This window comes from Podarcis pityusensis, assembly GCF_964106645.2.
Source record: "Podarcis pityusensis genome assembly, chromosome: W".
Taxonomy (NCBI): Eukaryota; Metazoa; Chordata; class Lepidosauria; order Squamata; family Lacertidae; genus Podarcis; species Podarcis pityusensis.
In genome coordinates this window covers 13,989,687-14,011,426 of record NC_138045.1, presented here as the reverse complement: position 1 = coordinate 14,011,426, position 21,740 = coordinate 13,989,687, and the positions used below count along the sequence as shown (strand labels likewise).

At 45.9% G+C, this 21,740-nt stretch overlaps 1 protein-coding gene across 1 annotated transcript in view; it reads right to left on the bottom strand.

Moving 5' to 3' along the window:
• LOC308467631 (uncharacterized protein) overlaps window positions 1-21,740 on the bottom strand; it is a gene marked incomplete at both ends in the record, with an annotated part of 178,229 nt that overhangs the window by 95,423 nt on the left and 61,066 nt on the right. Inside the window, 2 exons of the mRNA XM_080989367.1 lie at window positions 9,948-10,073; window positions 10,637-10,735. Coding sequence (XP_080845493.1) covers window positions 9,948-10,073; window positions 10,637-10,735 — 225 coding nt within the window. The remainder of the gene's footprint in view (window positions 1-9,947; window positions 10,074-10,636; window positions 10,736-21,740) is intronic.

Below are 21,740 nucleotides of genomic sequence, written 5' to 3'. Positions count from 1 at the left end.
AAGCACAACTTCAGGCAATACCAGTGAGACGGAAACATGGAAGGTGCCTAAAGAAGCCAGGGTGGCTATCTAAAGAACTTTTAACTGAGTTGAGATTAAAAAAGGATGTGTACAAAAAATGGAAAGGGGGGGAAACCACCAAAGAGGAATTCAAACAAATAGCCAGCACGTGTAGACACAAAGTCAGAAAAGCTAAAGCACAGAATGAACTCAGGCTTGCTAGAGAGGTTAAAAGCAACAAAAAAGGCTTTTATGGGTATGTTTGTAGCAAAAAGGAAGAACAAAGAAGCAGTGGGGTCACTCAGAGGAGAAGATGGTGAAATGCAAACAGGGGACACAGAAAGGGCTGAACTCCTCAATGCCTTCTTTGCCTCAGTCTTCTCTGATAAAGAAAACAATGCCCGACCTGAAGAATTTGGAGCAAATGATTCAGCAGAGGAAACACAGCCCAGAATAACTAAGGAGATAGTACAAGAATACTTGGCTAGTTTAGATGTATTCAAGTCTCCAGGGCCAGATGAACTGCATCCAAGAGTATTAAAAGAACTGGCAGATGTGATCTCAGAACCACTGGCAGTCATCTTTGAGAATTCCTGGAGAACAGGCGAAGTCCCGGCAGACTGGAGGAGGGCAAATGTTGTCCCTATTTTCAAAAAGGGGAAAAGAGAGGACCCAAATAATTACCGCCCAGTCAGTCTGACATCAATACCAGGGAAGATTCTGGAGCAGATCATTAAGCAAACAGTCTGTGAGCACCTAGAAAAGAATGCTGTGATCACCAAGAGTCAGCATGGATTTCTGAAAAAGAAGTCATGTCAGACTAACCTGATCTCGTTTTTTGACAGAATTACAAGCCTGGTAGATGAAGGGAATGCAGTGGATGTAGCCTACCTTGATTTCAGCAAGGCATTTGACAAGGTGCCCCATGATATTCTTGTAAAGAAGCTGGTAAAATGCGGTCTTGACTATGCTACCACTCAGTGGATTTGTAACTGGCTGACTGACCGAACCCAAAGGGTGCTCATCAATGGTTCCTCTTCATCCTGGAGAAGAGTGACTAGTGTGGTGCCACAGGGTTCTGCCTTGGGCCCAGTCTTATTCAACATCTTTATCAACGACTTGGATGATGGACTCAAGGGCATCCTAATCAAATTTGCAGATGACACCAAATTGGGAGGGGTGGCTAACACCCCAGAGGACAGGATCACACTTCAAAACGACCTTGACAGATTAGAGAACTGGGCCAAAACAAACAAGATGAATTTTAACAGGGAGAAATGTAAAGTATTGCACTTGGGCAAAAAAAATGAGAGGCACAAATACAAGATGGGTGACACCCGGCTTGAGAGCAGTACATGTGAAAAGGATCTAGGAGTCTTGGTTGACCACACACTTGACATGAGCCAACAGTGTGACGCGGCAGCTAAAAAAGCCAATGCAATTCTGGGCTGCATCAATAGGAGTATAGCATCTAGATCAAGGGAAGTAATAGTGCCACTGTATTCTGCTCTGGTCAGACCTCACCTGGAGTACTGTGTCCAGTTCTGGGCACCACAGTTCAAGAAGGACACTGACAAACTGGAACGTGTCCAGAGGAGGGCAACCAAAATGGTCAAAGGCCTGGAAACGATGCCTTATGAGGAACGGCTAATGGAGCTGGGCATGTTTAGCCTGGAGAAGAGGAGGTTAAGGGGTGATATAATAGCCATGTTCAGATATATAAAAGGATGTCACATAGAGGAGGGAGAAAGGTTGTTTTCTGCTGCTCCAAAGAAGCGGACACGGAGCAATGGATCCAAACTACAAGAAAGAAGATTACACCTAAACATTAGGAAGAACTTCCTGACAGTAAGAGCTGTTCGACAGTGGAATTTGCTGCCAAGGAGTGTGGTGGAGTCTCCTTCTTTGGAGGTCTTTAAGCAGAGGCTTGACAACCATATGTCAGGAGTGCTCTGATGGTGTTTCCTGCTTGGCAGGGGGTTGGACTCGATGGCCCTTGTGGTCTCTTCCAACTCTATGATTCTATGACTGTGCAATGTGCCGGCCACGTTCCAGCACTTTCTAAATGATGTTTTTCATGACTTACTGGAACGATTCATGGTCATTGTTAAAGTTTCTGGATCACAAATCCTTTGACCCACTGAGTCTGCTGCAATGGCCCTGCAATAATTCTGATTTATTGGCACTCCGACAAACTTCAGTGGCACCCACACTCTACAACTTGCGAGCTGCCACTCTTCTCAGTTGCCGGATAATGGCAGAGTTCACACACAGCATAAAATGGCTTGTCTGTGTCGACGTGGTGTCTTCAATAACTCAGTGCGACACCAGTGTTTCTAATCTATCACTCTTTATTTAGAAGCATAACAAACAGAAAAGAAAACCTAAAGAATCTAGCTGCATGTTCGCAGCTTCCTGTCTCTAACAAAAACGAAACTACCTCGCCCACATTCTCAGACTGGTCTCCAGAGAGAGCTCAGCCCCCACAGAGCACAGATCAAAGGAAAATGCCAGGATCATGTAGGCAGTATTCGAATTTCAGCTCCGGTCGTCCGAGCTGATAAGGCTCATCTTCCTTTGAGCCCAGCACAGCATTAAAACAATGCCACAACGCCACAGTGGAAGGATGAGACAGGTACGGGCTACATTGCTATACTTTATTACTAAGCTATGCAGAGCGCAAAGAAAAACACATCTCCTCTCTGTGAGAAGCAGAGAGCAACTGAACAAAGGAAACAAAAGAACAAAGGAAACCAGTAACGTCACATCCCGTCTCCCTTTCCCGTGAGAATCCAACAGTATCTGGACTCTGTGGAATGTAAACAGTCCTGGGACTGCAAGCAGCTGCTCAGTGAGGAAACAGAAACTAACAGGCAGTGCACCCAGTGAATCAGAAGGCTTCCTGGAGTGTTAACTCTTGACTGTCTAGAACCACAACAGTCGTGTACTTGGATGACGTATTGATATTTTCAACGTCCCCAGAGGAGCATCACCAGCATGTCTGTCTGGTCCTGCAGCGTCTTAGGCAGCACCGGCTGTATGCCAAGCTGGAAAAGTGTGCGTTCCACCAGGAGTGCATGGAGTTCCTGGGTTACATCATCTCCCCTACAGGCCTCCAGATGGACCCCTGAAAGGTGCAGGCAGTGCTGGACTGGAGCCCCCCCAGGGATGTAAAGGGGGTACAATGGTTCATCAGGTTTGCCAACTTCTACCGCCACTTCATTCAAAGAATTTCGCATCTGGTTGCCCCTATCTGCGCCCAGGCCCTGAAGGACACCGTGTTCCAGTGGACACCAGCTGCGCAAGAGGCCTTCAAGCTCCTGAAGGAGGCTTTTACCTCTGCCCCCATCCTGGCCCTTCCAGACTCACAGCTCCCCTTTGTGCTGGAGGCGGACGCCTCAGACTGGGCGATAGGGGCCGTGCTGTCTCAAAGGCAGGGGCCACAGCAGTTGCTTCACCCCTGCGCTTTCTTCTCCCATCAGCTTACTTCTGCGGAGCGGAATTATGATATTTGGGACCGTGAACTCCTTGCCATTAAAGTGGCATTCGAGGAATGGCATCACTTGCTGGAAGGGGCCCAGCACCTGGTTCAGCTCCTCACGGATCATCGGAACCTCGAACATTTCCAAGCCATGAAATGCCTCAAGCCAAGCCAAGCTCGCTGGGCCCTGCTCTTCAGGCGCTTTAACTTCCAGGTCACCTATCGTCCCAGTGCCCAGAATGGGAAGGCCGACGCTCTCTCCCGGAGGGATTCGGGCTCCGAGGATGACGGTTCAGAGCCAGCGCCCATGTTGACCCCGGCCAATTTCCTCCAAGGAAAGAAGCCGGTAAGAAGCCGAGGATAAAATTTAAGATTTTAACAGATGCAAAAGAAAGAGGAGGCTTCGCCCTGCCAGACCTGAAATTATATTATGAAGCATCTTGCCTCTGTTGGTTAAAGGAATGGATAAAATTACAAGATACGGATGTGTTAGACTTAGAAGGTTTTGATAATAGATTTGGGTGGCACGCGTACTTGTGGTATGATAAGAAACGGGTCCACAAAGGTTTTGAAAATCATATTATAAGAAGGTCCTTGATTGAAGTATGGGAAAGATACAAAAATCTGTTGGAACAAAAAACTCCTTGTTGGTTATCACCGCTGGAAGCAATGAGCGTGAAGAAAGTCAATATGACAGGGGGTTGGGTAACATATGAGAAATTAATATGGAAAAGTGAAGGAAAATGGAAAATGAGACCATTTGAAGAAGTTAAGAATCATGTGAATGACTGTCTGCATTTTTTTCAAATTAATGAGATGTTTAGAAAAGATTTAAATGAAAGGGGCTTTGCTGATAAAGAATCCAAATTTCAGACTGACATATTAAATAATGACTGTAAGATCTTAGCAAAAATGTATAAGATATTGCTGGAATGGTATACGAAGGATGAGGAGGTAAAATCTGTGATGATTGATTGGGCCAAAGATATAGGACATAATATACAAATGGAGGAATGGGAAAGACTTTGGAAAGATGGTTTAAGATTTACTGCATGTACTGCTATAAAAGAAAATGTTATGAAGATGATGTATCGATGGTATATAACCCCCGTAAAGTTAGCAAAAATGTATAAGATAAGTAACAAATGTTGGAAATGTAAAGAAAAGGAAGGCACTTTTTTTCATATGTGGTGGGAGTGTAAGAAGGTAAAATGCTTCTGGGAAATGATTTATAATGAATTGAAGAAAATGTTGAAATATGCATTTACTAAGAAACCAGAAGCGTTTTTACTAGGTATTACAGGGAATGAGATAAACAAGAAAGAGAAGAAGTTATTCTTATACGCAGTGACTGCAGCAAGAATATTGATGGCCCAGAAATGGAAACAAGAGGAGCTGCCTACGATAGAAGATTGGAGAGCCAAAATGATGGACTATGCGGAATTGGACAGAATGACAGGAAGGATTCGGAATCGACGAGATCAAAGATTTACAGAAGATTGGGAGAAGTTTATTCAATATTTGCAAAAACTAAGTGATAACGAGATTACGTTTGTAAGTTTTAAGGAAGCTCTGTGATGTGAAAATCTAATAATAAGTATAAACAATGAAATTGAAGCTACCAGAATAAATAACAATAAGTAGGATTGTGTTAAAAGTTATAAAATGAAGGAAGTTCAGACAAATTGAGGGAAGTCAAAAAAAATGGAATTAAGAGGTAATTAAGAAGTTTGAATGTACAACTTTGTTTTCTTTTTTTTAATTGTAAACCAATAAAAATATAATTCAAAAAAACAACAACAATTTCCTCCAAGGAACCTGGGAGCAGGACTTTCAGGGACAGGTTTGCCTAGCTGTGCGCCAGGATCCGTTTGCCAAGGACCGGTTAGATACCGTCCCGGTGCCTTCGGGACTGGGGGGTGCACCGCTTGATGTTCAGGATGGGTGTGTGTACCATCACGGCCGGCTCTACATTCTGGAGGGGCTGCTCCGGACCCAGGTCCTTGAGCAGTGCCACGACGCACAAATCGCCAGACATCGCGGGTACGCAAAAATACTGCAGCTACTGTCCCAGGCCTTCTGGTGGCCAGGGGTTCGGTTGGACATTAAGAAATATATGCGGTCCTGTGAGATTTGTGCTCGGACCAAGGTGCCGCGATAGAGACTCCTGGGACTCATCCAGCCGTTACCCACCCCCCCACAGACCATGGTCAATGCTTTCTATGGACTTCATCATGGACCTGCCGGTGTCCAAGGGACATTCTGGTGGTGGTGGATTCACTCACCAAGACGGCACACTTTATCCCGGTCCGAAGCCTCCCCACAGCGCAGCAGACGGCCCATCTGTTTCTTGAATACGTATTCCGGCTACATGGGCTCCTGGACACGGTGATCTCAGAAAGGCCCCCAGTTCACGTCCCAGTTCTGGATGGCCTTTCTCAAGGGACTGGGTATCGAAAGGCGACTCTCCTCCGCATATCACCCATAAACAGATGACCAGACGGAGAGGGTTAATCAAGTTCTGGAGCAGTATCTCCACTGCTTCTTGAGCTATCATCAGGACAACTGGTCGGATCTGCTGCCATTGGCTGAGTTATCCTACAACAACTCCTGCCATGCCTCCACGGAACAGAGCCCTTTCTATGCCAACTTCAGGTACCACCCGTGCCACCACCCCTGCACACTGGCAGCATCTCTCGTGCCTTCTGCCAATTATCAGGTCTCCCACATTCAGGAGACACAAGCCGACCTGGTACAGCACCTAGAGAGAGCCAAGGCCGATTACACTGGGGAACAAAATTTTTGTTGCATTGACACCTACAGTTGTTCTAACCTACTTTCGACATGCTGATTTCATATCTGAAGTTGGTTTTGTTCGGTAAGCTCTAGGTTTTTTGCAATTCATGTTTTTCACTTTTCACCATAATCTTTGTTTTTCACAATGCAAGAATTCAATATGTTATTAAACACATAGTCAAAGTAGTACAATAGGAGTATAAATGTGAGTGACTTATATAGCATTGAACATGACATGTATAGCATTGAAAATGACATTTATATCTATGTACAGTTGGAGGTATGCAAAAAAATGTATTCCCTTGGGATACACAGTATACTGGGGAACAATTTTTTTTTGTTTACACATTTTTGTCTACTTGAAGAAGCCATGGTCCGATCTGAAAAATACAAATATTTAGGTTACAAAACTGTAAAAATAAAGAAAAATTAAGTTTGCAAAACAATAATTACCATGTGGTTAGGGTAGATCAACGTGTCAGCGTCCACTTATCCCCAGTGTAAATACGGCATATCGGCAAAAGTCAGAAATTGAAAGATAACTATAGCATGTACACGGAAATTGATTTCAGATTTGAAATCAGCATTGAAAGAACATATAAGAACAGTTGAAAAATCTCGTGCAACAGAAAATGAAAATTTTTTTGTTCCCCAGTGTTATAAGGCGCAAGCTGACCGACGGCGTCATCAGGGGCCCTCGTTCCAGGTAGGGGACAAGGTCTGGCTGTCCTTGGAGCACCACCACACTGGACATTCCCTCGGCTAAGCTGGACTACAGGTACCAGGGACCATTCACCATCCTGCAGCAGATCAATCCGGTCGCCTACAAGTTGGAGCTTCCCCCCTCCCTGAAGATCCACCCAGTGTTTCACGTATCCCAGCTCAAGCCCTGCCATGCAAACTATTTTCCGGGTCGCATCGCCCCGCCGCCGCCAGTCCAGGTTGACGGCCATGAGGAGTTCCCGGTTGCCCAGATCTTGGACTTGAAACAGCTCCGTGGCAAGCTCCACTATCTAATTGACTGGGTGGGCTATGGGCCTGAGGAAAGATCATGGGAACCGGCCGACCTCCTGCACGCACCTGCCAAGGTTCGGGCCCTTCACTGGCAGTTCCCAGACAAGCCCGGGCCTTAAACGGAGGTGGAACCCCGTTTTCCTATTGGGGGGAGTAATGTCAGGAGTGCGTGCAGGAGCCAGGCCCTGTGACTGGTAGGGCCTTGCAGGACTAGGGCCTTCCTGAGTTTGGCCTGGAAGGGCAAGGCACGGCAGCACAGGTGAGGCTTGACAGAAGACTCGTAGCACCTGGTGGCAAGGGCCAGGAGGGGTATATAAGACCAGCATTTCCCCCTGGCTCTTTGCCACAGCAACACGCTACCCGCCTAGCTGTGCTTTGGCTTCCTGACTCCTGGTTTCCTGACCCTCGGACTCTTTGCTTCCTGACTCCTGGTTTCCTGATTCATGGACTCTTGGCTTCCTGACCCCTGGACTGCTGATTCCTGCTTCTCGACCTCTACCCCGGTCCCGACGTACCAAGCTGGGACTCTGACTGCCCGTAACCTGGACCGTGACAATGGGGGGCTTCTATCCGTTTCTGCAGTCACACAATCCATCCATCCGTAGCTAAAGTCATTGTTTGGATGGGGGGCTTTGATCCATTTCTCCCGTCACACAATCAATCAATTAATCAATCACTTCCTGTTTCCGGCGGTGGGAAATGGCGGAGTCCCACATGATTGGACTCCAGCCGTTCCGATAATTCAGGGCTGATATGGGGGTAATTAGCCCTGGCAGCCTCCCTCCCAGGGCAGGGGAGGACTATCTCGACGACCCGCGGTTGGCCCCAGATTGCTGATGTGGCAGACGGCAGGGGCACTGGGTCACGGAGCAAAGGACGACTGACATTCCTGCAATGCCACCCCATAGCCGGACGCATCTGTTTGGGAAAATATAAAGATTTGAAAAACAAACAGACATGCTGTGAACTGACAAAGCTGGAAAAAAACCTTCAGTATGTACAGTCTCTGGTGTAAAAGATCGAACTTCAAAGAGATCCTCATCATGATGTTTGGAATCTGGAGGGGCTTGGTATGTTTTTTTCTTCTTCTAACATTAACAATTGGTTCTGCATGCCAAGCCTCATTAAGAGCCTAAATTGCTCTTTAAAAAGTGAGCACAGATGGACTTTTATATATAATTGGGACTTATTCGCAGATTTGAAATCCCTGTTAAAGACAAAAACAAAGAAGAAAATGGTGCCTACCCAGAATATCTGAAATACCTCCCTAATTAAGAGAAACAGGAGCTAACCGATGGTTGGTTATAAAGATTGGAGACAATATTAAATATGCAACTGTTTGCAAAAAGAATTTTTTCATTATGAGTGAGATAAAAGGCTAAATGGATGCCTGGCAACCCCCCTCCAAAGTCCATCTGACTTTCCGAAATGTTCGAAAACCGAGGCGCGGCTTCCTATTGGCACGGGCACCTCGGAAACAATAGCCGACAGCCGCATTTGATGTCCGGCTTCCGAAAAATGTTCGAAAACCGGAACACTTTGGGAACCAAGGTGTTTGAGAACCAAGGTACCACTGTATGTCTCATGTTCTGCGAAGTGGGCCAGATAGGAGCACATCCCGTGACACAGGGATGAGTTTTGCCTACCCAGGCTAAGACTCCCAGTCCACTATCCTGCGTACACGGAGAGGGTCCGCCCTTTCCTTCTGCTCTGAAGAGGAACAGCTGTCAAACCTGGACTTCCAGAGCATGCCCTTCTTCGTTGTAGATTATATCCCATCATCAGGGAGGATGGGAATTGTAGTCTCAAAACATCTGGAGGGCCGAGGTTGAGGAAGCCTGTTTTAGACGGTTTGGCCAGTTTGCCTGGGATCAGGTACCATCAAGAAAACATTTCCATCCCATTTTCTTTCAAGTTATAATGTGCAGTGAACTTAATATCTTCTCTCCAGAGTCTTTCCCATTCATTCATGTAGAACAGGGGGTCAGCAAAATTTTTCAGCAGGGGGCCGGTCCACTGTCCCTCAGACCTTGTGGGGGGGCCGGACTATATTTTTTGGAGGGGAAATGAACGAATTCCTATGCTCCACAAATAACCCAGAGATGCATTTAAAATAAAAGGATGCATTCTACTCATGTAAAAACATGCTGATTCCCGGACCGTCTGCGGGCCGGATTGAGAAGGCGATTGGGCCGGATCCGGCCCCTGGGCCTTAGTTTGCCTACCCATGCCATATAGCATATATTCAACACAAAAAACAGCGAAAATTTGTTGTTGACTAGAATGTAACTTAAAACGAAATCCTTGGAAAGATTTTTTCCTCCAAAAGCATTTTATCTTAAAAATCCAATTTAAATTTTTAAAAAATCAATTTACTGTAAATCAAAAAAAGTGGTCCTGTTAGCTAGAGATGATGGGAGTTGTAGTCCCAAAACAGCTGGAAGGCTGAGTTTGTGGATGCCTGGATTAGGTTTTCATTTTGATGTTTCTACGGCGAACCCCTTTTGTCTGTCCTTGCTATATCTTTCATTGAGTTGGAAGGAGAGGTTTAGTAAGTGCATTGGCCAGACGCACCACTCATAATGAAGTGCAACGGCAGGCCCACATCAAATGTGTTAAAAATCATTGATTTTTATCCACCCTGGTGCCCTGTTACCTGAGGGATCTTTGCCATCAGCTGACAAGGTGGCGACACTTTTACTCCTAGCTAGGGAGGCCTGGGTGGGGGTGAGCAGGCAGCTGAGCACGTGGCTCTCCAGAGGACTGACTTGGGAATGGCGAGCTGAAGGGCAGGAACAAACCAAAGAGGGTTGCAACAGAAAATCCAAAAACGAAGCAAGCAGCCTAACGAAAGAAAGGACGGGGGGCTATCGCAAGTCAAAGTTCATTTCGAAAGAAAGAACATTGTGGAGAGACAGCGAGAACCTACACTCACATATGATTTAAAACACGTTATTCTTAAGGGAAGCTCGATAATTTTAAAAAATTAAAGCCCAATTTAGATCAAAGCAAGAAAGAGGTAAAAATAGATGTTTTAAAAATCTGTTTTTCAGCCACCCTGCACCACTAGTGCACAAATGACAGACATACAGTCCTCCTGCAGAAGCCCCACTGAAGTTAAGTATGCCTGCATATTTCTTTTTCGTCTTAATGTAGTTAATGCAGGCAAAGATCCTGGTGGACTGATGTGCTTTACATTAACAGTGGACTGCTGTTGTATTTGAATATTAAACATTCTTATCAATAAGACCAGAGTTTATTTAAAAAACGGCTTTCACTAGCAACCAATTTCCCCACTTATCCTGGTTTTTTTGCGGGGGGGGGGAGGAAATCTGATTTTTGCACCTTTCTGCTCCGCTTGCAAACCTTTGGATTCTGGCTGCTCAGAATTTGGAGGAACTTTGTTATTCAGTCTGTTTAATGAAGAACTTCTTTTAGTTGAGCCTGCAAGGATAAAACTGGGCCATGATTAGCTTTGCCTCCAGGTCTGAACGCTTCCTTCCAGGTTTTCACTGTTTGAATACCAAGGCGTTTGAGAACCAAGGTACCACTGTACTCGTCTGTGGCCCCCAGCCTCCAACTCACCCCCTTGTCTCAAGGGTTCCACCGCTTGAAATGTATGCCTTAAAGTTACCCACCCATTGCCTGCCCTATCCCTAAATTCATATTGATTTGTCCTGTCCTCCAGTTCTGCCCTTTTTATTCTGATCATGCAGGGCAGGTTGCCTCTTAGGGCAGTTCATAAAAAACTTTTTTTTTTAATGCCTGTTCCAAAGGTCTTATCTTACTACACTAGGGATTATATAGCTATACAGGTACAGCTACCCAGGACGACTCCCCTGCTTGAGTGCCTGAGGGTCCCATTCCTGCCACTCACCACCTGGCCAGGGCAGGGCCTGACAGGCCTCATAAGGACTGCTGCTGTTGCTGCCCAGGAGAACTCAGAATAGCGCAGAGTTCTTTTTAAAATGTTTTTTAAATTTCTTTTTTACCTTTTAAAATTATTTCTGGTGGGGGGGGTGGGATGGATGTTTAGTCGAGTTTGGGAATTTGTATAATTTTGGTATGTTTGTAACTTTTACTGTTTTGGGGTTTTATTGCTTTATTGTTTGTTTTTGTTTAATAGGTTTTATTTTGTTTTTAAAGGGAGGGGTCAGGGCTGCCTGGGAGTGGGTCCCAGCCAAGAAAATGGCTGGGGCAGGTTCCCCGGGGGGAGGGGGAGTGGTGCACTGGGACAACCAATCTCGGTGATCACAGGTAGGAGGAGGAGTTACACTAAGACCAAACCATGTCATTAATGAGGAGGCAGGTTTAGTCATTGTTTGAGGACTATCCCTGCCTCCGGGTCTGGGCTTGACCAGAAGGACACTGGAATCAACCACATGACCTTGAGGTGCTGCTATGCAATGCCAGGTCAAGGATTCACAAGACGGCTGTCATCCACGACTTGATCGTGGATGGAGGACTTGACCTGGCATGTGTGACAGAGACTTGGTTGGATGAAGCAGATGGGCCTGTCCTCGCCGCTGCTTGTCCACCAGGTTTCTCTTACACACAGCAACCCAGGCCTTGTGGGCGGGGAGGGGGGGTTGCAGTGGTTTTTAGGAAGTCCTTAGTTTGCTCCAGGCATCCTATTGAGAAGACCCAGTTCTCTGAGTGCATGTTCTGGACGTTGGGCAATAGGGGCAGTACAGGATTCCTTTTGGTGTACCGACCTCCCTGCTGTACCAAGGCTTCTCTGCCTGAGCTGATTCAGGTTGTGGCGGATGTTCTCCTGGAGACACCTAGTTTGGTTGTCCTAGGGGATTTTAACATCCACACCGACACGACCTTAGAAGGAGCCACTCGGGACATCATGGAAAGCATGGCCTCCATGGGGCTATCCCCAACTCATAGCCACGGACATGCCTTAGACCTGGTGTTCACCTCTATGGACGTTGGTGATCTGACACTAAGTAGAAGTGAAACTAAAGAAGTGCCATGGACTTCCAGGTTGGCGCCTCTGGCAATGGCGGATTTCCTCCGATCGGGAGGAACCCGCTCCGTGGAAAAAAGGGTCTGAACCGCCACGGCGAGGCGGAGACCCATCAAAAACCACAGGCGGGAGAAGCCTGTGGACGTGGGATTCGGCTGGCACCTTTGGGCCCCCCCTACTCGCGGGGAACCCCGGTTTCGGGGATCCGGAGCGACGTGGGGTGAGTGGCACGGTGCCTTGAATCGACTGCCTCTTTCATGGAGTGAAGCCGCATTGCTGTTGCCGGAGAGCACTGACTTTTTCCTGTGGACAATTGGATCTTAAATAACTGTCCGTGAGTAGAACGGAAAATTGGATTAAGAAATTTCTTTTAATTTGGCACTGAAGCGGGAAGGTCTAAACAGGAAGTCCACCTTTCCGCTTTTGTAGATAGATTAAAGCAAAGACACGGCAAGCTAGAGTTTAGAAAATCGTCTGTAAGGGATCAATTTTCATCATTCAGAATTACTGAACCCCCCCTTGGAAGCAGGAGAAGAGGGGGGAATTTTTTCTGGACTGTTTAAACCTGCAGAAGAGAGAGTAAAGAAAAGCAATTTTCCACCGTCTTGAACCTGGGAGCGGGGTGTCAGGACAGACATCCTTGGGAAGTTCATTGACTATAGACAAACGTTTTTGACAGATAGTTAAAAGAAGAGAAACATATTGATTCCATTGTTCCCCTTCGCATCTAAAAGGAACAAAATATTGACAAAATATCTGAAAAAGGAAACTTTGTTGTTAGATCTGCTTTTTTTAAAAAAAAAAAAGAAGAAGAAGAGATGGATACAAATAGAAGCTTTTTCCCCTAGAGGGAGCTTATGAAACTGTTATTAAATTTGAACTGGGGAGCTTTGCAGCTGCAATAGATTAAGATCGTGGGATCAGACTTTGACCTTGCACAAGAATGTACTCAGAGGCTCTGGTGCTTGCCTTCTGCAAGACAAGTGCTCTATTGGAACAGCTACATGAGAAGACGGATTTGATGACTGTTGCAATTGGAAATTTTGGACAGGCAGTGGGTATCTATATAGAACCCACTCAGGAATTAATCCAGGAGTGTGCTCTGACAGATCAGATGAGGGAGGAGGTTGTTGCTGGACCTCGGGAGGCAGAGATGGAGGGAACTGTGGCCCAGCAGGAACATGAGTTGTTGGATCTGACGAATGAACCTGGAAAAAGCCAGATTTGGAGAGATAGAGTCTTGTTTGGTTTGGAGATGGGGGGCTGGATAGACCCCCCTATGCAGGGATGTTTTGACCTTTCAAGTCTGGCTTTGGGCCGGGAGGAGTTCAGAGTTGTGGGGGCCCTTAACTTTGGAGGGACCTTGAAACATGCTTTTAAATACCACATGGAGTACAGTGTTGACTATGGAAAAGGGGCTGATCTGTCGAGAAGGGACAAAAATATCGTTAAGCTGGAGTCTCCACGAATGAAAGGAGCAGAAGACAAAGTAAAGTACAGGTATAAATATAAAGAAGACCTGCGGAAGGGACATTGAAGAGATTTAAGGGCCTCGGACATAAGGTTACCAGGTTGATGAACTAGATGGATGGGATAGAAAGGACTGACAAAACCCGAGACCAGGAGGAAGAGACGTTGGAAGAAGATTGGAAGAAAGTTTTTAAAAATTCATTTAGGAAAATTTTCGTAAAATTAATGAGTATTAGAAAAATGTTGGAACGAAATTATTTGTCTTTAGCAGAAATGTTAAAAAGAATTATGTAAGAATATGTTATGGTTATGAGAAATTGGTATAAATAAGATTTAAGTTTTAAGTTTTAAGGTTTTTTATGGTAAGACAAGGTTAAAATAGATCAAGGTAATTTAATGACAGAATATTATGAAAGATGGAAAGGATTTGCTGAGATAATTAATAACTAGAATACAAAAAAGGGAGGTGTGAGGAGGTCGATGAAATAAGGTAATGACAGTTAAGGATTTGAGAATACTGGATCTGTTTTTAAATTTTTCTGTTTATTTTTGCTTTTTGATTTTGATGTATTATGTGCTTTGCTTTTGCTTTTTGATTTTGAATTGTTATTTGTTTTTTCCTTCTTTTTTCTCTTTGTTTTTTTTTTTGTAATCTTAAAATTTTCAATAAATATTATTTTTTTAAAAAAAAGAAACTAAAGAAGTGCCATGATCAGATCACTTCCTGGTGCAACTGGACTTCTCCGTGACCCTTCCCCTCTGCAGGAAGGTGGGACCGATTCGGATGGTCCGCCCCTGCCACTTAATGGATCCAAATGGTTTCCAGAGAGTGGTAGGGGATGCTTTATCCCATGTTGATGGCCTTTCAGCTGATTCCCTGGTGGCCCGCTGGAATGTGGAGTTAACCAGGGCTATTGACTGTCTGGCTCCGAAGCGCCCTCTCCGATTGCATGGAGCCCAGACAGCCCCATGGTTTTCTTCGGAGCTGAGGGCAAGGAAACAATCACTGAGACAGCTAGAGTGCCGGTGGCGGATAACTCATTCTGAATCTGACCGGACATGGGTTAGAGCTCAGTGTCGAGCCTACCAAGTAGTGACAGCAACGGCGAAGAAGACTTTCTCCACCGCCTCTATTGCATCTGCAGAAAACAGCAGCAGGAGACTCTTTCAGGTGGTGTGCAATTTAGCAGAACCACCTGCCCCATCAGGGCCCAGTACAAGCCACATGATCTCCTGCAATAATTTTGCAAAGTTTTTTGCAGATAAAGTCGCTCATAAAGTTGCCCATCCTGGCTTATAAAAGCCAGCCGGGGTGATGAATGCTTCTCTATGTGAGGGAGCCTTGCCAGACCCACTGAAAGAGGCAGTTATCTAACCGCTTCTTAAAAAACCATCTTTAGATGCGACCAATATGGCCAACTATTGCCCATTCTCAAATCTTCCATTCTTGGGCAAGGTGATTGAGCGAGTGGTTGCTGAACAACTCCAGGCACGCCTGGAAGAAGTGGACCATTTGGATCCCTTCCAGTCCGGATTCAGGCCTCATCATGGAACTGAAACTGCCTTGGTCGCACTGGTCGATGATCTGCAACAGGCTAGGGACAAAGGTGAGAGCTGTTTCCTAGTTCTGCTGGATCTCTCAGCGGCCTTTGATACCATCAACCATAACATCCTTCTGGACCGTCTAGAGGGGCTGGGAGCTGGGGGCACTGTCATACAGTGGTTCCGCTCCTTCCTCCTGGGCCGTGTTCAGAAAGTGGTGGTGGGCGAGTGTTCAGACCCCTGGGCTCTCACTTGTGGGGTGCCTCAGGGTTCCATCCTCTCCCCCATGCTTTTTAACATCTACATGCAGCCGCTGGGAGAGATCATCAGGGGGTTCGGGCTGGGTGTTCATCAGTATGCGGATGATACGCAGCTCTACCTCTCTTTTAAATCAGAACCAGTGAATGCATTGAAGGTCCTGTGTGAGTGTCCAGAGGCGGTTGGAGGATGGATGGCCGCTAACAGATTGAGATTGAATCCTGACAAGACAAAAGTACTATTTTGGGGGGATAGGAGGCGGTCAGGTGTGGAGGACTCCCTGGTCCTGAATGGGGTAACTGTGCCCCCTGAAGGACCAGGTGCGCAGCCTGGGATTCATTTTGAACTCGCAGCTGTCCATGGAGGTGCAGGTCAATTCTGTGTCCAGGGCAGCTGTTTACCAGCTCCATCTGGTACGCAGGCTGAGACTCTCCCTGCCCACAGACTGTCTCACCAGGGTGGTGCATGCTCTGGTTATCTCTCACTTGGACTACTGCAACGTGCTCTGCGTGGGGCTACCTTTGAAGCTGACTCTGAAAGTGCAATTAATCCAGAATGCGGCAGCTAGACTGGGGACTTGGAGCGGCCGCAAAGACCACATAACACCGGTCTTGAAAGACCTACATTGGCTCCCACTACGTTTCCGGGCACAATTCAAAGTGTTGGTGCTGACCTTTAAAGCCCTAAATGGCCTTGGCCCAGTATACCTGAAGGAGCGTCTCCACCCCCATCATCCAGCCCAGACACTGAGGTCCAGCGCCTTCTGGCAGTTCCCTCCCTGCGAGAAGTCAAGTTACAGGGAACCAGGCAGAGGGCCTTCTTGGTAGTGGCACCTACCCTGTGGAACATGCTCCCACCAGATGTCAAAGAGAAAAACAACTACCAGACTTTTAGAAGACATCTGAAAGCAGCCCTGTTTAGGGAAGCTTTTAATGTTTGACGCACTATTGTATTTTAATCATTTTGTTGGGATCGTATTATACACAGATACAATTCCCCCCCCCCTTTTCTTAATTCGGAGTCCCCCAAAATAAGGGGCGTCTTATACATGGGGGCATGTTATACACAGAAAAAACAGTATGTCAATCAAGCCAATTATGAAGATTGACAGAAGATGATCATGCTCTTCAATCTGAATGGCGCTGCATATAAAACGCCATGTAGATGGAAACAGGAAGCACGTTCTCAATTAAATCAGAAAGCAATTATTTCTCGGGGTGGAAATTTCTCAACCACTTTTTTTTTAATTGACAGGGCCTGTGAACTACCCTTTCTATTTGCCTACAACCCTGTATGCTGATAGCTTTGTGTCATCTTATACACAGAATGTTGCCATTGTTTATTTCTTAATTTTGCGCTCAAAAATAGGGGTTGTCTTATACATTGGGGGGCGTCTTATACACAGAAAAACATGGTACTTCGCATGCAGAGAACACCCCAGGGTCAACCCCTGGGGGTCTCCAGGTAGGGCTGGAAAAACCCCTATCTGAAATTAATATGCTACTTAGTATGAAGAGTATTGACTTGGACAGGCCAATTGTCTGCTTGCGGGGAAGGCAACTTCCTAGGTCCCAATCCCACAAAATAACAGGAACAGTGGGGCTCAGGGCAATTACGGCAAGTAGAGAATGAACCACCTGCCCAGATTCAGGGCTGGTTCATCATCATCATCATCATTTATTATTTTGACCCCGCCCATCTGGCTGGGTTTCCCCAGCCACTCTGGGAGGCTTCCAACAAAAGAGTAAAAATACATGAAAACATCAATCATAAATTTCCCTCAACAGTTCAGAAGTCAATGACTTCCCATTTGAGGCTCAAGGGCACACACGCCTTCCTCTCCGTCATGGCCACGAGATCGGAAGATTTCACGTCAAATTTTAAAGAAACCAGTCTGCTGTTACATCCAACTCAGGAAACTGGGGTTTGTTTATATTACGTTATGGTTTGATTCTGCCTTTGATAATTAAACTTTAATAATAATAATAATAATAATAATAATAATAATAATAATAATATATTATTTATACCCCGCCCATCTGGGTGGCTCCCAACAGAATATTAAAAACACGCTAAAATATCAAACATTAAAAACTTCCCTAAACAGGACTGCCTTCAGATGTCTTTTAAAAGTCAGATAGTTGCTTATTTCCTTGACATCTGGTGGGAGGGCGTTCCACAGGGCGGGTGCCATCACCATGAAGGCCCTCTGCCTGGTTCCCTGTAACCTCACTTCTCGCAGGGAGGGAACCGCCAGAAGGCCCTTGGGAGACAGACCCCGGCGTCCGGGGTGGAGACGCTCCTTCAGGTCTACTGGACTGAGGCTGTTGAGGGCTTTCAAGGTCAGCACCAACACTTTGAATTGAGCTCAGAAACATCCTGGGAGTGAATTCTGGGAGTGAAACCTGATCTCATTTTTTGACAGAATTACAAGCCTGGTAGATGAAGGGAACGCAGTGGATGTAGCCTACCTTGATTTCAGCAAGGCATTTGACAAGGTGCCCCATGATATTCTTGTAAAGAAGCTGGTAAAATGCGGTCTTGACTATGCTACCACTCAGTGGATTTGTAACTGGCTGACTGACCGAACCCAAAGGGTGCTCATCAATGGTTCCTCTTCATCCTGGAGAAGAGTGACTAGTGGGGTGCCACAGGGTTCTGCCTTGGGCCCAGTCTTATTCAACATCTTTATCAACGACTTGGATGATGGACTCAAGGGCATCCTAATCAAATTTGCAGATGACACCAAATTGGGAGGGGTGGCTAACACCCCAGAGGACAGGATCACACTTCAAAACGACCTTGACAGATTAGAGAACTGGGCCAAAACAAACAAGATGAATTTTAACAGGGAGAAATGTAAAGTATTGCACTTGGGCAAAAAAAATGAGAGGCACAAATACAAGATGGGTGACACCTAGCTTGAGAGCAGTACATGTGAAAAGGATCTAGGAGTCTTGGTTGACCACAAACTTGACATGAGCCAACAGTGTGACGCGGCAGCTAAAAAAGCCAATGCAATTCTGGGCTGCATCAATAGGAGTATAGCATCTAGATCAAGGGAAGTAATAGTGCCACTGTATTCTGCTCTGGTCAGACCTCACCTGGAGTACTGTGTCCAGTTCTGGGCACCACAGTTCAAGAAGGACACTGACAAACTGGAACGTGTCCAGAGGAGGGCAACCAAAATGGTCAAAGGCCTGGAAACGATGCCTTATGAGGAACGGCTAATGGAGCTGGGCATGTTTAGCCTGGAGAAGAGGAGGTTAAGGGGTGATATGATAGCCATGTTCAGATATATAAAAGGATGTCACATAGAGGAGGGAGAAAGGTTGTTTTCTGCTGCTCCAAAGAAGCGGACACGGAGCAATGGATCCAAACTACAAGAAAGAAGATTCCACCTAAACATTAGGAAGAACTTCCTGACAGTAAGAGCTGTTCAACAGTGGAATTTGCTGCCAAGGAGTGTGGTGGAGTCTCCTTCTTTGGAGGTCTTTAAGCAGAGGCTTGACAACCATATGTCAGGAGTGCTCTGATGGTGTTTCCTGCTTGGCAGGGGGTTGGACTCGATGGCCCTTGTGGTCTCTTCCGATTCTATGATTCTATGAATGCAGGTTTCTCAGGACTGGGGTTATGTGGTCTCAGTAAGACTTAATTTAAATCCTTTATTTTACAGAAAGGTTCAACCTTGCTGGCATCCTCTTAATATTGACAACCCTCGGGAGAGGGACCCCGGCGTCCAGGGTGGCGACGCTCCTTCTGGTATACTGGGCAGTTGAGGGCTTTCAAGGTCTGCAACGACACTTTGAATTGGGCCTGAAAACGTCCCGGGAGCCAATGTAGGTCTCTCAGGACCGGTGTTATATGGTTCCGGCAGCCACTCCCAGTCCCCAGTCTAGCTGCCGCATTCTGGATTAATTGCACTTTCAGAGTCACCTTCAAAGGTAGCCCCACATAGAGCGCATTGCAGTAGTCCAAGCGGGAGATAACCAGAGTATCCACCGCTCTGGCCAAACAGTCCGCGGGCAGGGAGGGTCTCATCCTGCGTCCCAGATGGAGCTGCGCTGGACACAGAATGGACCTGCGCCTCCATGGGTCCAAAAGGACCCCTAGGCTGTGCAGCTTGTCCTTCATTATGGTTTGATTCTGCCTTTACATTTAAGTTTAAAGAGGCACAGTTCCCCAAGTTCAGATGTTAACGTGAAACTCTGTTTTAAATCAAACAGGAAGCAAAATCTTTTGGTTTTGCTGCAGTGAAAGAAGGGGGGGGGGAGCTGATGAAACAAGCGTCACTAGGGTTAGCTATTCTGTTGATCTAAATCCTAAGTGGGCAACTTGAAGCCTACATCTGGCTCGCAACACATTTCCTTGTGGTCCACGGTTTGGTGGGCTGTGGGGAGTGTGATTTGCACAGTAGGGCAGTTCATAAAAAACTCTTTTTTGAAAATGCCTGCTCCAAAGGTCTTATCTTACTACACTAGGGATTATAAAGCTATATCTGAAATTTCATGTATATCAGTTAATATCTCTTTTTTAAAAAAAAATTAATACTTTATTTACAACATATGTTAGGATATTTCCGTTCCACCTTAAAAAGGGAGCAGGTTGTTGTGTCACAGCCTGCGTATTTCCTGTTCACAGGAAGTTTATGTTTTGTACATAGCTTTTGTCTCTCTCTGCGCCTGAACATCGAAGCAGGCAGTCATGTTTTTTTTCTTTGTTCTGATCAACGCTGAATAAAGTTGTAAATCATGCTCTCCTGAGTGCATCTTTCACTGTGCGAACTCTGCTGAAAGAGCGTGCACCAGCCTTGGAATGTGGCATGTTATTTCTGAGGCTCGTGTCGCTAATTGACTGATACTGTATCTACGAGAGATCGATGGATCGTCCGGAATCGGCGTGGAGGCATGATGGCCTTTGTCTCCCTGGCAGTATCCCAACAACAGGTTTCGGGCCCAGATTCACGGCACTTACAGGAGAGTAAGACTGCGACAGACTGCTGTGAGGTATGTGGGGAAAAGCGAAACTAAGGCTTTTCTGTTGCCGCGGCAGAGAGACTTTGATGTCCGGCTGGCTAATTAGCCTGGGAGTCCAGCCAAGCAGGCTTCGTGATTTATGAACAGGCACAATTATGAGACTTGGGCAAGTTGCTGTGAGAGTCTACTACGACAGTTTGGAGTGTGGCATACTGTGTGTGAAGCCCCTCCAGTTCCTCTGACAGATAGATGGAAGGCCCAAGATTCAAGGGCCATATACGTAATAGTCTATGGAGCAATGGATCCAAACTACAAGAAAGAAGATTCCACCTAAACATTAGGAAGAACTTCCTGACAGTAAGAGCTGTTCGACAGTGGAATTTGCTGCCAAGGAGTGTGGTGGAGTCTCCTTCTTTGGAGGTCTTTAAGCAGAGGCTTGACAACCATATGTCAGGAGTGCTCTGATGGTGTTTCCTGCTTGGCAGGGGGTTGGACTCGATGGCCCTTGTGGTCTCTTCCAACTCTATGATTCTATGATTCTAGTCTTATCCGTCTCTCTGGAGGATATATCAACACTGGCTGGCAACACCACAGCACGTCAGATGTGGAATGCTTTGAAAGTAGCCCATCTGCCGGTCATCCCAGCCCAGAGTTTGACTGCGTTGGAGGTCCTGGCTGTTTCCCAGATCGAGAGTGATTGCAGGGATGCAGAGGGCACCGGTTGCAAGCTGCAGGGGGAGCTGACTGTGATGTCATTCCAGGCAGCATTCCAGCCTCAAGGGGGAGCCAAGGAGTCAGCAGCTGAGAGCTCTGATTCCCATGAGAGCCAAGGTCATCTTTTTTTTTTTAAATAATCTTTATTGCTTTTAAAACTTACAAGAAAAAAAAAGGAAGAAAATAGGCAAAAGAAAAAGACAAAATAGAACAGAGGGGAAAAAAGAGAGAGAGAAAAGAAAAAACAATACAATAGACAATACAAAACACAACCTTAACACATTAACCTAAACAAAGCAAAAGAACAACAATTTAAAAACATATACCATACCATTTCATTACTCTATCTTTCATTCCCTTATTTCATTGACCTCCTCTCACCTCCCTTTTTGTATTCCACTTCTATTACTTGTTTCAGCAATCCCTTTCCATCTTTCTCTATTTTTATCATTATGAATATCTTAACATATTTTGTACCTTATTTTCCATTAATACTGAAATACTTAATTATACC